The sequence below is a fragment of the Anopheles funestus genome, chromosome 3RL (assembly GCF_943734845.2).
Source record: "Anopheles funestus chromosome 3RL, idAnoFuneDA-416_04, whole genome shotgun sequence".
NCBI classification, from domain to species: Eukaryota; Metazoa; Arthropoda; class Insecta; order Diptera; family Culicidae; genus Anopheles; species Anopheles funestus.
Genome location: NC_064599.1, coordinates 61,359,813 through 61,377,333, shown reverse-complemented (window position 1 = coordinate 61,377,333; position 17,521 = coordinate 61,359,813). Strand labels below are relative to the sequence as shown.

At 41.2% G+C, this 17,521-nt stretch overlaps 1 protein-coding gene across 8 annotated transcripts in view; it reads right to left on the bottom strand.

The window, feature by feature from the left end:
• The window catches only part of LOC125768032 (teneurin-m), a 616,010-nt gene that overhangs the window by 528,143 nt on the left and 70,346 nt on the right, over positions 1-17,521 (bottom strand). For all 8 annotated transcript variants that reach the window (XM_049435139.1, XM_049435138.1, XM_049435141.1 and 5 more), the window contains one exon: positions 16,139-16,796. In XM_049435139.1, coding sequence (XP_049291096.1) covers positions 16,139-16,160 — 22 coding nt within the window. In that variant the 5' untranslated portion in view covers positions 16,161-16,796. The remainder of the gene's footprint in view (positions 1-16,138; positions 16,797-17,521) is intronic.

Below are 17,521 nucleotides of genomic sequence, written 5' to 3'. Positions count from 1 at the left end.
TTTCTTGTTCGAAATGTCATCACGCTTATGTTCCGGGTGGCAAATCGGGTAGCTCTGCCTCGGTGTGTACTTGTAGCCATAATAAATCGATTCCATGTGACAACTAGTGGTTGTATTTTTGTGCTTTCCACCGAAGCCTGGTGCCGGTGGATTAAGGACTTCATCACGTCCGTCATTTGAGGCGGCTGGAGTCCTGGTTTTTTTTTTTTTTGGGAGTTTGCCTCCAACAACACCCTTTATCATCACGAATTTCTAAAGGGAGCGAATGTTTATGGCAAATCGCTCCAAAAGCCACGGTACCAACACACGATTATGAGCGTGTTATATTCGTTCGTTTGACACCGTTTAGCGAAGGAAGCACTAGCTGCACTAAATCCAACCATTCAGCAAGATGATGATGATGATGGTGACGGTGGTTTTGATGTCGCAATGATCGGCGACAATCGTTTGATGGTTGCGTTCGCTCGTAAATCGCTGCCTATTTTGGGAAGGTTGTGAAGACTTTCTTTTGCCACCAGGAAAATGGTTGGCAGTTCTAGGTGGCTGGGAAGTTAATAAAACCGTTTACAATTTATGGAGGTGTTGATTGGAGGATGGATGTAGTCTGACTTATTAAATAGCTTGTTAAAATTTACTTCAAAATCTTTTTAGGTAAAATATAAAAGATATACATTATTTTTTGTTTGTTTGATGAATTGTATTGAGGATCAATGCGACGAAGACAAAGTACAAAGCTTGTCGGAGGTTCTGACCGTGATAGAGCCCGACTCAGGAGCAGAGTATCAGTTGACGTCGACGACCTCGAGGTGGTAGAGGAGTTCTGCTACCTTGATACGATCGAAACTTCGGACAACAACATGATCAGCAAAATCCGAAGGCGCATTGTTCCGGGAAATCGTGCCTACTACGAGCTCCACAAACTCCTGCGATACAGAAGACTCCGGTGCGTCCAGTAATCCTCTACGGTTACGAGTCCTGGACTATGCTAACGAAAGACGCCAATTTGGGTGCTAAGAACTATCTTTGGCGGTGTGTCTGTGAGCAGGGCGTGTGGAGAAAGAGAATGAACCACGAGCTAGCTGAGCTGTTTGACTATCCAGATATCCTGAATCGTAACGGAAAGGATACGACAGTTGGGGCACGTGATGACTATGCCAGACTCATGCCCCAAAAGGAAGATCCTTGTCAGCGACACACCTAAGAGTACTACAAGATCGTTTGCTGGATCAGATGGAGTTGAACCTGTCGGAGATCCGATTTCTGCCGTGGACGGAGAACTGCAGCCAGAGAGTCAATGGATTAACGACCTGGTCATGTCTTCGCGACGTGCCTGACCATGAGCAACCAAGAATTGAGAGAGAGTCAATTAATAACAGCTTCTACTCGTCCAGAGTTCATGAGAACTGCAATTCCTTTTGTCGTTATCCACGAATTCATAAAATGTCCCGAATAGTCTTGGCTAGATGACAATTTCTTGTATTTACATGAACATGATCGTTTAGACCAAAGATCTCCAAACAGAGAAATCTGATCTAAGTCCAACATAATCAAGAGCTACATTTTGTTCAAAAAGGAAATTTCTTCTCCAAGTTCAAGTTCTTCATCGTTCAAGGCAAAGTTGGAAAGGTTGGAAAAGGCTCTTCGTTTGTTTTGAGTACCTCTCATGCTGATGCACTCATCAGAAAATCGTTTTTCGTTCGCTGGAAAAATTCAAGATTGATGCAATTTCTCCAAAAGTCAAAAATCCAAATGTCTATTCATCATAAGCCTTGTCTATTCATTTTGCATTGGATATTCAACTACATTTTTCAAATATGGCTTCAAAGAAAACATGCATTATAGGACCACTTTGATGTTGATCACGTTAAAGGATCATTTTTGGTTATAGTAATTATCATCCCAAGTAGCCGTGGCTAACTAGAGACGTTATGATCTATTAATTATAAAAAAAATTAAATTCTTAACCTGAGGGATAGTATACAATACGCATAAATAAAATTCATGATATCTACATCACTAATATTCATTTCTCTTCCAATCAACATTATCAGGTCGGAAAGGACACTCGTCTTGAGACAGACTACTCCTCAGCTCCAAAAACCGCCCACCTTTGCCTTCTTAACGGCGCAACACATTTTCCCCGAACTCACACAGCGAAACATTCAACAAGATCAATCGAAATAAATCAAGACGATTAACCGAAACCGAAAACATTGCCCAACCGCCGCGCGCAACTGGTATAAATATCCGATTATGGTCCTCCCCCTGGTACGGCGTGGTTCCGCGAGAATAATTATAATTCACCCAACAGCACCCACGCCAACCAGTCTCGAAATTGGATTCTGTTTCCACATCGTAGACCGTAAGTCCTTTTGCTATACCGTGCGCCGTTCGGATTTTACCTTTCGCCACGGATAGAAATGACTACACCGAACGAAGATAATGGTGATGATGATTATTCCGGCATGCCGATAGTCGTTTCCTCTGCTAAAATCGGCTTTCGCGTTTCACCGGCCTGCATGGAAAAATGCTTCCTTTCAAGCGAGAATTACGGTAAGAAATTTCTCTTACTTTTTCACACCCGCGTCAATTTATCGAGCGCGCCATTTCCATGCTCGTGAAGCAATCGCGTGGTAAGGCGGATAATTTTCTTTTTTTTTTTCGTTCCTACAAGTTCGCTAAGGGTAAGAGGTTTTTTTTTACTTCGCTTAGAAGAAAATGAATGTGAGCAACGGTTTTGCTGATGCGGAAAGGTTTTTCGCAGTAGTAGGAGGAAGTGAGATGAAAGGAAGAACCCGCAAAAACACACTCAACAAGCGGAAATGATAATGTGTGCGAATGAATTGAATGAGGATTAGAAAATCGTTCAATCGTACATGAGGATTCGTTCAGCAATGGAATGGGAATGGAACATTTCATATCACAATCGAACGATACGTACAAAATGAGTTTGTATCTTTGTTGGGTTTTTCCTCATTTTTTCCGTTTTATTCATTTCATTACGGTTCCGATCGATTTTGAAGGTACGCATGAGTGGTACAATTTATGAGCGATGTGGAAGATTGAACTCGCCTTTTCCATAACTTATTTATTATCTCCAGCTATACGAAATACATTCAGTGTCCCGTGGGTACGATCGAGCTGTTGATAAAGTTTTGATTGGTGGAATGGAAATCGGTCTGAACAATCAATAGCTTTTTGAGTTTATGATTTTTTTTTGATATTCATACATATTTTCAATAAAAAGAAAACCCAATTTCCACCTCGACGAAATCATTCATATAAACCCCCAAAGGTGTAATTAATTAAACAAAGCAACAACACAAAACTGTTGCTTGGTGAGGAAAAGTTACTTCCGCATTTGTAGCATTAAGTTCAGCATCGTTCTGTGCAACAGCATCTTTCAAGGCATTTGGAAAGTGGAAAAAAAAAACAATTGCTGAAAGTTAAAAACAAAACTTTTCACTCAAGTAGCATCGTAGGGGAATTCGTAAAACGTGACAAAAGTGCAATTTCGTACGATAATTATCGCAAAAGTAGTTTCTTGCAGCAGACGAAAAGATTCGCAATAACTTTACCGTGAGAGCAGTAGCAAAGCGTTCCATAGTCACGCGTAGGAAAGTTGAACTGGAAGTTTGTTTTTTCGCTGCTAATAAATATTTTAACTTGTGCTGTTCAATTAAATTTAGTTACTTGAGACTAATTTACAGCTTTGGCTATATAACTTAATGTTAGCTACAAAATCAGTAAGTCCAAATAAAAATTTTCACTTCATTAAATTCAAAATTAGTGAAAAATTTAGTAAATTTTTAACCAAACAAACCTATTAGCAGCCCTAATACGAAAAGAAGATGTGTATTTTCTATATGAAAACGCGTTGCTCTTATAACAAAATTTTAGAAGAAAATTATCCTGGAATAACACCAAAAACTGAATTCGGATAAACTGTTTTAAAAATATTTATATTTTTAAAACCCATTAATTGAACTGGAGGATTAAACAAGAGTGTGTTTTTGTTAACTATTTTATTTATTATTTAATATGTTCAAATTAAATTGTTGAATAGAAGGAATAGAGACAAATATGCAGTGAAAATCTTTCGACATCCGCCATTTTGTAGTCAATCGACATTTATAAAATCGGACCTGTCAAGTACTGGATTAAAGTCTCTCCGTTTTTCTCTCTCTTTCTCTCTCTCTCTCTCTCTCTCTCTCTCTCTTTCATTCTCACTTCTTGGCTTAACGACCACTGAGAACATGTCGGGCATTTCTGGCCTACTAGACTTATTTTTACCACATAGCCGTATACGTAGTCCTAGAAAGGGGGACAGTGCAGATGGGATTTGATACCCGGTCTTGTCGTATGGGACCGGAGGCCTTTATCACATACCCTACCGGGCGAACTCGATTAAATGATTTTTTATCCCGAATATTTTAACGAGAAAAAAAGAACAAAAAAGTCTATTAGCAGTATTTTAAAATATTCTAATCTTTTTTATCAGAAAGCGTTTGGTAAAAAAAATCCAACAAATTCTTTTTAAATTTAGTTTTTGATTTTTTTCCCATATGGTTTTTTTGCGACGTCCTATGTCTTATAGATGTAATTTAAACAAAGGGCCACAAAATTTCTCTATAGGGAAAGTCCTGTGAAAACAAGGAAAATTCGTTCCCTATCATAACAATCGCATTCCAGTATATTTTAAGAACCTCTTGGAAAACTGCATTCTTCAACCTAACGACAATATGATACCTCGGCATGATTAAATCTATCCAGCTACAGTTTCAAACACACTACACACACGCGCGCATACGAAATGGTGCAGTAATTTCACGCACTTCATCTGCCACCACAACCACACCGTACGCCATCACGCTCGCACATAAATCAACCTTCTGGCCGTTGATTAGCTTCAAATCAACAGCACAACCGCTGACTATTCCACCTGGCACCACTTCACACGGGGGCACGGAGCCCTCAGTTTCGCTGCTTCAAACGGTGCAGTTCAATCAAGGCATTGCCCTCGAGAGTAGCAGAGTCGTATCCCTTCAAGTGTATATTGTTCCTCATTATGCTAATTAAATTTGATCCACCAGCAACGCATAAACAAACCGTTTGGTATCCCGTACCACCCGCCGTCACAACTCGCCTTCTTCAACACGTTCTTCCCCGGTCAGTGCGGGATGTTGTGCCTGTACCGCAAAAGGTGCCAGATAGCTCTAGGCATGTTCTCGGAAATCTTCTACGGTGGTGGAAGAAAGGTGTAAATCTATTCTCCCAATCCATTCCTCCCCCCCTCTTTACAGGGTGCTCCGGGTGGAAAGATCATACATTATCAATTATCGACTTATTTTATGTTGCGTTTGGAAATTCATTCCCCGCATGGAGTGAGGTATGCGCAGGCGGCGACATTTAACCCGAAGTGTTCAAAACTCAGTACGGGTAACTTCACCAAGAACCAGCCCAAAAGCCCTCATCTTATCGCATCGTGCCGTACACCACAGCACCGTCAATGTGGCCAACAAGCGAATCTCAACCAACCAAACAATAAATATTGTTTTATGCAAATGAAGCAATCGATTGCTGGCGGAAAACGCGTAAGGATTTTCGCACAGAAAACCCACCCACCCACCAGAGCAGGTTCTTCCTTCGCTTAAGATCGCCCACTTGTAAAATGGTAGGGTGGAATTTGCAGGAAAATTGAAACCTAAGCTTGAAATAGCAAACAGCAGGCCAATCGTACAGTTCTGCTACGAGCCTTCCCTGTCTGCGTCTGTCAAATGGTGGTAATTTATTTAATATTCATAGGGTTGTGGAATTAAATCACCTGTTCATGGGGTGGGCGATATGTAAGACCACACGCTTCTCAGACGTTTGGCGTGACATTTCATGCGAAAATGAGGTTTATTAGGATGTGCAAGCATCGAGCAAGACTTTCAGTTTTACTTATTTATTCCTTTAAATACACTCACATACACTCATCGCTTCTTCTTCATTTTTCTTTTCAGACAATTCGCTTCAAAAGCTACTCCTGAAGTGACTCAAAATTCTTCTTGCAAAATTTGTTCAAATATTCAAATAAACTCACCATTTAAAGTACTACCCACCCGACAGTTTCAGTTTTGATTAAAGAGCTAAACTTTGTCCCGAGTAGCTTCACATTTCACAAATCCGTTCCAGGCTGTACTAAAACTTTTCTTTAATAGCAAAAAAAAAAAATAATCCAAAACACGAGATGGAGTTTTTGGCACATCATCTCACCAAAAACCTATTTACCGTGCACCATGGGAGCTACTACACGGCTTCACTTTTCTGCGGCAGATCAAAAAGATTTCATCCACTTGCCTACTTCATTAGCATATCGTTTTGCATAATATTATATCAATTTATGGTGCTCGGGCATTTGCCTGCGTTCGTAAAGCAAACGGCTAGACCTTGCACTGGATTTGCATGCTTAGTAAGCAACCGGCAGCCAACTTACAAGCGCACACCATTTCCCACAAGTTACACCTGATCCTGGAACCTCGGACGGGGGAACACCGTTTCAGGAGGTGAGAATAGTGATACGCCCGAGCGTACCGATCGAGCACAGGTGGTAATGTTTTTGCAGTGCCTGAAACTCTAATATCCCATTATCGGGATCAGAAACCGCCATCTCTATCCCATTTCGTGGATACGGTGATGATGATGCTTTCGCTAATGCTCGTACCATCAACACCCAACAGAGCTAAGCTGTCATGCCCTCACCTCCCCATTGTCATCGACAATACCCGGGTAGTGAGATGGGAAATTGGGGTTACGTTCAACTCCATTGGAGAAGGTGTGTCGGTCCATTTCGTAATTAGAGGGAATTCGATTACAAAAGGACAATCAGCTTTGGATGCTCCGTTTTTGCAGTGTTGAGATGGGTTGATATGTCTTTTGTGTAGCATTTCGGAAGGGGAAACTTAGAGAAACTCACCAGTTGGGGTCAGGTATCTCCATGTTGGTCCATGCAGCTGAGATCATTTCGTAAGTTTGAGCGTCGATATTTAATGATATATTCAAATTCAATTTCAGTTCCCATTATGGAAGTCCGTGGTGGTGTACATTTACTTGGAGGGGGGTTTTGGTGTTCTGGTAGTGCATTTTGTCAACCTGAACACCTGACGGCGACATACATGAAGCGAGATTTGATTATGCTAACGTGTGCAATTCTGTAACGGTGTGCCCGAATGTCTGCAATCGATGGGTGCAGGTGTTTTTGGGGATGTGATGTTCTTCGACATGCTGTGGAGGGGTGTTTGGGGAAGAATACTGAACAAAGGTGAAGGAAAATTAACACTGACGAATAATAGATTAGCATGACATAATCGGCAGATACACCTCAGAATGGTTAGAGGGTTGCCTATCTTGAATACTTTTTCGGAACTGTTGGGTTGGGAATAGGTTTACTCAACTCCACATTGTCTGCTTTTAAAGTGATATTATATTTTCACTTTACTAATTAAGTGATACCCAGCTTCGTTCGTATTCTATACTCCAAAACATTCAGATTTATGGAGGATATTAAAAATCTTTACATCTTTAACCAAATTAATTTCATAACTTCAAAAAAATCATCTTAAGTTTTTACTAAAATTGTCTTTCAATTTGAGCAGATTACTGATCTCCTTAGACGACCAAAGCTCGAAAATATTGTCGTAGTTTGGTTTTGTAATTGTCGAATCCTTGAACTTTGTGATGACATTCTAGACATATCAAGATAACTTTTAATTCTTTAATTATTAATATGACAATAAAAATATTCAAATCTGATTAAAGTTCTAGTAGAACCTTTGACATTACTTCTGAATAAACTATCTCAGGGATCGTTGTTACTTGATCTTGATTCAATCCTGTATTTAGTTTAGTTTTTTTGACATCTTGGCCTAGAGATTCTACTCTACTACTCTACTACTTCAGAATATTTAAATTCAACAAAAATACTTGATGTCCTGAATGTCACATGATTCTAAAACGAGTAGGTATCATAACACTGTGGAATTGAAGCTACATTTTTCATGAGACATAAAGGTTTGTACAGATTCTGAAAAGGTATAAGATATTAAACGAGTTCTTTTAAAGTGCTTTGTCAACAACTCTTGTGGTATCTAATTTAATTTTCAAAAAATTAATTATGTATTGAAAAAAATGGGTTATGTAACATGTCAGCCCTATTAGTGTTTTTGTTTACCCACACTCGCCGGTACGCTTAGCTAACTAATTCATGTCCCAACCCGTGTCAGAGTAAATATCCAGTCCGGGTTTTTAGCTTTCCCAAGGTTGGTGGCAATGAGGCGAAGCTCTAAACAGCAAATGTGATGCTGCAGAGCCGAGGTGTACAATGATAGAGTTGTTGATGATAATGATGAGCACCATCACTGCATGCGTAATTACGGCGTATATGTGTGAGTGAGTATGCGAGAGCGTGCCAGGACACTTCCAAACGGGATGAAGTTTACACGGGAGTCGTACGAGAGACAGACACTAATGGTCCTACGGGGAACACATCCCTGTTCGGTATTGCCATGATTTTGAATATGCACCACCAATACAATAGCCGACCGAACCGAGGGTAATGAGAACCGGGCGACATGAAGCCGGGTGAGTTGTGGGATTTAAACGGCAACGTTAAACCAAGACCAAAGTCGAACCCGAAAAACCAGTCGAATGTCCCCAAGCAGCCTTCCCAACAACACCGTCCGTCTCCACGGCGACCACGGGAAGGGAATGATAAATGAGTCTGCATTTTGTCATTACGAATTCCAGAGCCTGCTCGCGGTCTCACCATCCCTAAAGCGACATTCGAACAAAACCCCGAACCGGGCACGCTTCATTACATGACGCTGTGATGGAGAGGAACCCGAGGCGAAGGTTGGGAAACCTGTAAAGGGTACGAAAGGGAGAGGAAAAGGTGCCCAACTCCCCCTGGTTAACCCGTTTTGCGGGTCAATCGAAAAGGCCTCCCGAATCTGCTTAATTATATTTGAATAAATTAAATAAATACACCATTAAACGCTCCACGGGAAAAGCGGGATTTAGTGGCGATCAAAGGTACAATTGCCGGTTAATTGCCGGGTGTCAATGAGAACCCCGGCGGTGGGAGTTTTGCACTCGGTTTGTGCATTCTCCATTTAGTTCAGTTTTGCAAATCGAATGGTGTTGCATCAACCGGCCTATGGGTTTCGGTTGGGTTTCCTGGGGTCGGTGGGTTGGTGTTGGGTTGGACTTATTTAGGAGCGAGCGTAATTAGATCGTCCGCTCATGGCCGCGTGTGCCCGGCGGCCATTATTGAGTTTTTGGTAATTGAGCTGTGGGTACCGTATAATGTGCGGTTTTTCCTGCAAAGCAATTTAACCCAATAAAATGGAAAACTTTAAAGAAGCCATTCCTTTCATTAGGCATTCCATCCCAAGGGGTGGAAGAGGAAATGAAAGATGGGGTGGAGGGGGGGAGAAAAGTTTAAAAAAGTTCCCAAAATCAATCGATATTCACAAGCGAGCGAAGTTCGACCAATGTAGGCCATTTTCTATCCATTATCCCTTTTTTTCCTACCAACAAAAAAAAACATGATAACAATTCCCTCCACAGAAGGAAACAAACGGAACCATAAATTGAGCTTATTTTGACTCTTTTACAAATTTTCCCCTCAGTTTCTCGTGCTCCCATTCAACTCTTCCTGTCCTTTCGGAAGGGATCAGAGGAAAAACATTCCCAACGACAGGAAACGACGGGGATTTTTTTTCCAGTCCTTTTAACCAAAATCGCTCCACCTTTCACAACGTCTTTCGCTCACTCGCAAAGGATCGGTATCGTTTCACGTAGCCCTTGAACGCACCATTTAGATGATGTCCATCGAATGATAATGGCTATTAAATTTTATGACTAAAAATTTCCGGACCTTTCCCTCGGTCTACCCGTTTCCTTTCTTTTTTGGGGGGGAAAATCGATGTTAGAAATGCGAGGCGAACCTATCTATTGGGAATGTATCGGCAGCTTAGCATAAGGACTATTCGGACAAGACTTCTTTCCAGGTTTTTGTTTTGTCTTTTGACCTGTTTTTCCTTTTAGCATAAACACCTTCTCCTATTCGTCCTATGACAAAGGCAGCAGTTGCCTAACTAGCAATAGACAAAATTAAATTTTATCTACTAAACCTCCGGACATTTAGAGTTTTCGATGAAGTCGTTACAGTAAACGACGAGAGTTTCGGGAGAATAGAAAATGCGGCCATCGGAGCGAGAAAAAAAACCTGCTCACAAAAGGCTCTTCCAGTTCAATCGTCGGATATCCGTGCTTGAGGTATTTTTTCCGCCCTTTTTCCTTTGAAGTGGTATGCTTCCAAATCATAATCTGCCCGTGTGGAAAGGTGGTGACCGTTAAAGTGCCGGAACCAGCCCCACGGAAATGAGATGCCGTTTGCCAGTGATGGGTCCCGGTAAGTAGCCTTCCTATTGACCGGTTCACGGTACCGTTTCTTCGCTCGGGTTTTTTTCTTTTTTCGAGTTCCTAGAGCAAAAAAAGCGCACCACTGGTGTCGATAAGACAATAACTTTTTATTGAAGAAAGAGGCAACAGAAGAAAGATGGGAAAAAAAAGAAATCGTATTAATAAGATGGCTCCTGAAGTGAACGTGAAGTCAAATAAAACGAAACGGTGAACCAATTTCTCATCGATTTCAGACGGACGCGAGAAATGGGGAACGCAAGCTTCAGGCAGTCCAGTTTGCCAGATCGATATTGAATAAAATATTTGCATAAAACAAGCGAAGAACACACACACACAAACACAACCCCAATCTCAATCGTCCGCTGGCGTGAAAATCAAATCATTAATTTGGGAAACTGTTTCCATCGTACTGCAAAACTTGGAAGTGGGAGAATAAAACACAAAAAAAAACTCTAACAACCTCTTGAAGGCAACCTCACCAGTAAAGACATTGGGCAGTTAGAGCATGGCAAACAGGCAAAAAGGAGCAGCAAATCGGGTCCGGGTGGAAGCTTATTTTCCAATTCTCGAACCAATCCACCGCAAGGCAGAAAATGGACGGGGGGAAAAAAGAACAATAAAATTCTACTCATCCAAAGCCAAATTACTGAAGCAGCGGAAAGTGCTTTATCAAGCGTCCTTTTTACGTTTTTACGTACATTTGTTTCGATCGGTGATGGAAATGGTGGTGTTGGATTTAATTAAAAAACCGAACATTATTTGTACCTTGTTTTTAGGCGAACAAACTTCAACTTTTTTTTCTTGTTGAATGGGAAAGAATATTTTTCATTGATTTTGCTACTGTAAGGTGTAAGGAGAGTGACAATAAATTTTCTTTTTTTTTCCTGTTTATAGACACTTTTGACGATTTTGAAGAAATGTGTTTGAAAGAGATGGAATCATGAGAAATTTTCGTGCTAAAAAGGGAGTTGGAAATTTTGCTTCTAATTTGAAGTCTTTGGAACAATCACATAAAGCTCTATTAAGGTCTCTTTTTACCTCGTCCATGATAAATTTTAAATGCTTGCACAGGTAACAAGGAAAAAGCAGTACAAAATTTTAATAATGTTGCGTCTCAAGTATAGCCATTGAAAGTAGAATTTTAATCTAAGATAAATCTCATATCCTTCACCATCAAGCAGCTTCTAGCACGAAACCCTAAACGATAGCGAATTACTCCAAAATCGACAATCCCTCTGGCAGCTGAATACTGTCTGCCAAACATGCGCTAACATTGAATGTTGCTTTCCATCCCCTGTTCTCCTACACTGCAAAACACACATTCCCGTGCACGTGTGCCTCCAGCCGGGAACACACGAGCATATACGAAAATCCCCACCGGCCATCCGGGGAGATGGCGAAACGGCCGGTGAGGGAGTTGAGGCGGTAAAAGCATTCATCACCGGTAGCTTTTGAAATTCAAATTGAAAATGAAGTGCAAATTTCAATGATTCATGCATTCACTCGAGTAGATCGAAATGCCATCACCTCGCCCTTGCCAGAGAAGCACCCCGCTTTTACCCGGTTCCCGGAAGTGGAAAAACGGGAAAGGAAAATGAAGTGGACGCTGTGTGCCCGGGACATACCACACGGCCTTTATCAGTGCTGCCATCGTGGCTGTGTGGACGCAATGACGTTGATGCTGACGATGATGATGCAGGCGACGACGACGACGACGACGAAGGCGATGGTTCATCGTTTAAACCTTGATGAGACCTCAACCGAACAGCAAAGCGTCAAGCGCGGTGGCCGTTGGATTGGATTGTGGAAAATTTCCGCTGAAAATGACGAATGCTGATGAACTTCCCTCGCATTTTCCGTGCGGGAAAGACGGATGATGAGCTTGTGGTGTCCGTTGCCGAAGGACGCTATGTGTTTTCCCACAGTTTTCCCAAGCGGGAAACACCGTAACGAAACAGGGCAGAAAATAGGAAAAAAAATCCCCCGACAACTGCTAAACTCATGTGAAACCCAAAAAGGGAGCATGTAGGCAACAGAAGCTGAAACCCCGTTTCTGTTGGTTCGTTAGAGAGCGTCTCACATGCAACTGTGTTCTATTAAACTCGATTGCACACACTCGCGCCGTACTCGGGGCTTCGGGATTGACGAAGAAGACCAAAAAAAAAGTAAAGCCTTGCAAAAGCACTTCATGATAAAATATAATAGAAGGATAAAAAGACTTGCCGCATTCCGCTATCACAAAGATCGAAGAGAGTACATAAAGTGTGAGGATGTGTGAGGAAAAAAAAGAAGAGAGAAAAAAGACGATACATATAGAAACAAAACTCGACAGCCGGTTATCAACCGACGGCACATCTGGAGCAGTCTCATTTTGCATAAAGACAACAACAACGGTCGCACACGGTGGTACGTAGAGTGTGCAAAATTCAAATTGAAACGGGTAAAACTTTTATCATCAGCAGCGAGCTTGATGAATAATTCTAAACTTTCTATTTTATTTGACAGTCTCGTCGGGATGGCGATTTGCATCGCGATGCTTTACGCGCTCTCCACACCTAACACCAAGAGGTCAGAGCTATTTGCATTTTTCTCTTCAATTTTGATGTTGTTTGTTACAAGTTTAAAATGTTTTGAAATACATGTTTTTGAAGCCATAACTTGAAGTATGATGATCCATACAAGAATGTTTCTGCAAGAAGAAGAATTTTGGAGCGTTTCTTGATGGTATATGGTCTACAATAGATTGACAAAAAGGACAATGAATAAATACAGCCATTCGTTCGATTTATTACTAATGTTCCTGAATTAGCTCAATTGATGAGAATCTTCAACTCAAACAGTAGTTCTATTTCGTAGGACTTTCATGTATTTTAAGACATTGAAAAACCTTATGAAATAGTGGAATAGAGAAATTTCCTAAAGCTACAAAACAGCTATTACAGGGTAATTAAGATATTCGACGTAATACTTCAAGATCGACATTCTTAGACGATATAGGAGGAAGGTACCTGAGAGGATTAAAAAAAAATCAACAAAAGATTAGATCTAAGTCTGGTAGACCTTAAAGAAATAAGCGGAGCAGCAGTTAGTCATCTGTCATGCATATCAGAGTAGTAAAGAGGACAATGGCCAACGTCATATGCCTCAAAACTTAGACTAGGAGGTGACAACTTCAGAGATCACCTTTCGAAATCAGATAAACCAGATCTTGAAAATCATTGAAGATATAGACATCATTGGTTCGCAGCTTTGCTGCGAAGAAAATGCTTAGCATAGGATAGCCCGGGGAGAGGAAATTCACAGATCTGAAGTTGAACCACCAGCGATTTCAATAAAAAGTAGGAATTTACATAGGTTTGGTGTAAAGCAATGTTGATGCTGTGATACGCGGTAGAGTGGTGACCTGTCTTTCTCAGTCTAAGTCTAAAGAAACTCAAGAATCAAACTCAACACGACTCAAGATCCAAATTTCTTCAAAAATTCTGTGGAAACTTCTTTAAAACATCTACCAAGATGGTAAACTATTTTAGACCTTTACAAAACCAGCACTCCAAAACGTCTCTAAGACATGGACCTTGTACAGAACCTCTTAACCATTTAAGAAAGGTAAATGTTAAGCAGGATATTTGGCCTCGTATGTGTGGAAGGACAACTAGCTTTACGAGTTATACGATGAACTCACTGTTGCTCATTGAATTCTACCCGACAGGTTTCGATAATAGAATGTCAATAGAATGATACCTAACGACCTAGCCCGCAAAGTCGTATAAGATGGTCCACGTGAACAGAAGAGGAGTCCGTAGAAATGCTGAGATAAATTATACCAACCAAGACGGATCCTACAGCGGATACCGCGAAAGAATTGTATCGCCTGATAATAACGAAATACAAACTTTCCCTAGAGAATAGTCTGGAAAATGGATAACTTGTCTCACATATAATACATGAATATCAGAAACATTTAATTCACTTCAAGCTGACTTTAAGCCCTTCTTTAATTTAAGCTATCATCAAAATAAAAAAAATCTTATTCCTATACATGACATCACCATAAAACGGGTAAAATCCTTTTTATGATATCAAAATCCATGCACTGTTTCACGCTTTATAACCACCCCCATACAGCTTGACCATTATGAGCCGTTCGGCATTGTTGATTGCACTGCACTTTACAACAGCGATGATTGCCCGACCGGAACCGGAACCTGTTCATTCCCACCTGGGGATGAAAATCGAGATTCCGCCCCCCGGTGAGCGTTTCTCGCATCTTCTTCCCGAGCACAGAATGGGGTGCATGCCTGGCCCTCTCGGGACGCCACATGCTCAAGGATGAACAGGATATTACAAATTTTCTCATACGATGAAACAAGAATTTGCCGCACTGAAAGTCGGTGTGTAAGGTTTGATAGTGTCGATGATGGCGAACGATGACGATCTAGAAGGTAGGCAATCAAGCGGTTAGCAGGAAAGAAAATTCCCCATCTAACATCGGTCCGATATGCTCCCTCGGCCCAATGCATGGACGTTGGATGATGGGGTCTAGGTACAATTTAATAATCATCGTAATAATGCAATCTTACGGATGGCGGGGGGAACGGCCAGCGAAAAAGGCAATTTTCTCATATAATTGCGTTCGAGGTGTTTGTGTGTCTCGAGAGGACAATCAAGGTGCAAACGATTGTTCTTTGGACGATTTGCTTGTAGGAAGGGATTTTTGTGCCGTTAACGAGCCGTCTCGTTTCCATGGGTGGAAAATTGAACAAAACTGTCCTTCAGGGACATGTGGTAGAATGGTTTTTGATACGGTTTCTCCAACATTGTAGATGGTTTGGATTTTTTTAAGTTAAAAAAGAATTATGCCTATTGCTGTTAGACAAGGCTGAGAGGGAAACAATTTATTTAAAGGATTATTGAAGTGTGTTTTATTTTTAAAGAGAATAAAGGCACTAAGATGTTGCTAGTTATACTCAGTTACAAAAAGATAAAAAGCAATAATAGAGATATAATATAAAAATAATCATCATCAGCGCTTCAAACCATTTTGCTGGTCTTTTTAATTTTCACAAAATAAATCTCTTTTTGATGTAGGGGCGCCATTTTTTCTCATTCTTTTTGCAAAAACTCGTCCGACCGAAAGTTTTGCGTTCATTTCACCATCACCAACACCCGTGTGGATGAGTTCTGTGTGTTGTGGAGATAAAAAAAACAACCATAAAAAGCACCAACATTTTGGGTTGGCTGCATAGAAATCAAAGGTACCGACCGTACCGACATCAAAAGATCAATTTAATACACGGCAACAATGACGTTTGTTGATGCGCGTTTGATGCTCGGACGCGGCGGCCACATCATGCTGAATTGTTTTGCAGCTCAATGCACCCTCTGACTAGGTGGGTGGGGGAAAACTGTGAAGAGTTTTTGAATATAAACCAAATCATATTTGGTGCAAAACTTCATTCATTTAAAAAAAAATAAAAAAAAACGTTTTAACATAAATGCTTTTAAAAAATGGTACACTTTCAATAACAGTGCCTTAATACATTTTGTTTAACCCGTTTTATTTTTTTATTTTTTTGAAAAATTATGAAAAAAATCGCTTTAAATCGCGCGCTCACAAATAACGCCGTTTCGCTTGGAAAAATGGTGAAAAAATTAAAATCCATTCGCTTACCTTGTTGCTGGTAGCCGCTCATCGTACCGTCGGGTGGCTCGTTTCACTCGTTTCCGGACACACTGGCATGCAGAACACCCAAACACCAACCACCATACACACACGCACGCACACACACTAGGTCACAATCCGATCAAAGCGAACTTGGAAAACGACGTGTAGCTTCCGGAGCACCGAGTGCAACCGTATTTGAATTTTCCGAATCCCTTCCCACCCCCTCCCCAACACACACACACACGCCAACACAAATGGCCCAACACACAAACTTCACGATGGCAAATAAATCGGCTCGCAATGTTTTCACCCTGCGCTCAGTCAGTCAGCTGCCGGATTTTTCCTTCCTTTTTTTTGTTTTGTTTTGGAATATGCTTGGGATGTTTTCCACCGACCACGACACGACAGCATCACAATCACACGTACACCCAACACAAGCCCATACCACCTTCACTTTCTCTTTAGCATACGCACACACACACACACCCGACAGCCTCAAAAAACACACTTCACTGCACACAACTGACAGAACTGGGTGGGGTGGTGTCCGGATGAGTTTTTGTGGGGAGAATCCGTTGCGTGGGACGCTCGCTTCAGTGTATCGAACGGAAATCCTGCCTTAACCACCGGGACATGTTTTGTTTATTGATTTTGCTGATTATCCCTGGAAATAGAGAGAGATAGAGAGAGGTAAATGCAAAGCGACTCGGTAAGTAGCGATTTCATTACGCCTTTCCGTAGGGAAGATACAGAGCAGAGGTGACAAGTAGGGAAAGGATGTTTGGGTGACAAAAACCTACATACAAACAAACCAAAAAATCGATTTCAAATGGATAAAACCAGTATCAAACCCGTACAAAGCTGCTGAGATAAAGTAACAGTAATGAAACATAGTCGAATTGGGATACAATCAAATTAAACCCTTCCGAGCTGACTTAAGTTCTGACTTAATCCTTCCTCCATGTGGACCTCGCTTTCGAAGTGCTTCCCCCTCACAAACGGATCGATTGTATTTGCTTCTCGATTGGATTAGATTTGCCACAAACCAGTGCCCGGACTCTCATCTCGTTCATCCTTTCGATGAGCGTTTCAATATCCCTCCGAAACTCCTGCCTGTCCTGGAAATCAATCGATGCTGGAGTGTTGAGGTTTTACTTGAAGCTCTGTCACAAATGGACAAAACAAACGAACCACCCCGTACGCCCCATCATCTCGATCACTTACCCGATCTGAGATATGCATGAGTGTTGCAGCTAACCGTATTATATCGTAGCAGCGATCAAAGAGAATTTCTTGCTGACAAATCGAAAATCAAACATTGCTGCATTGCATTGCACCAATACCGAATCCTGGCCCGAACTGAGACCCGGCCTTCAACCATAGGCAACG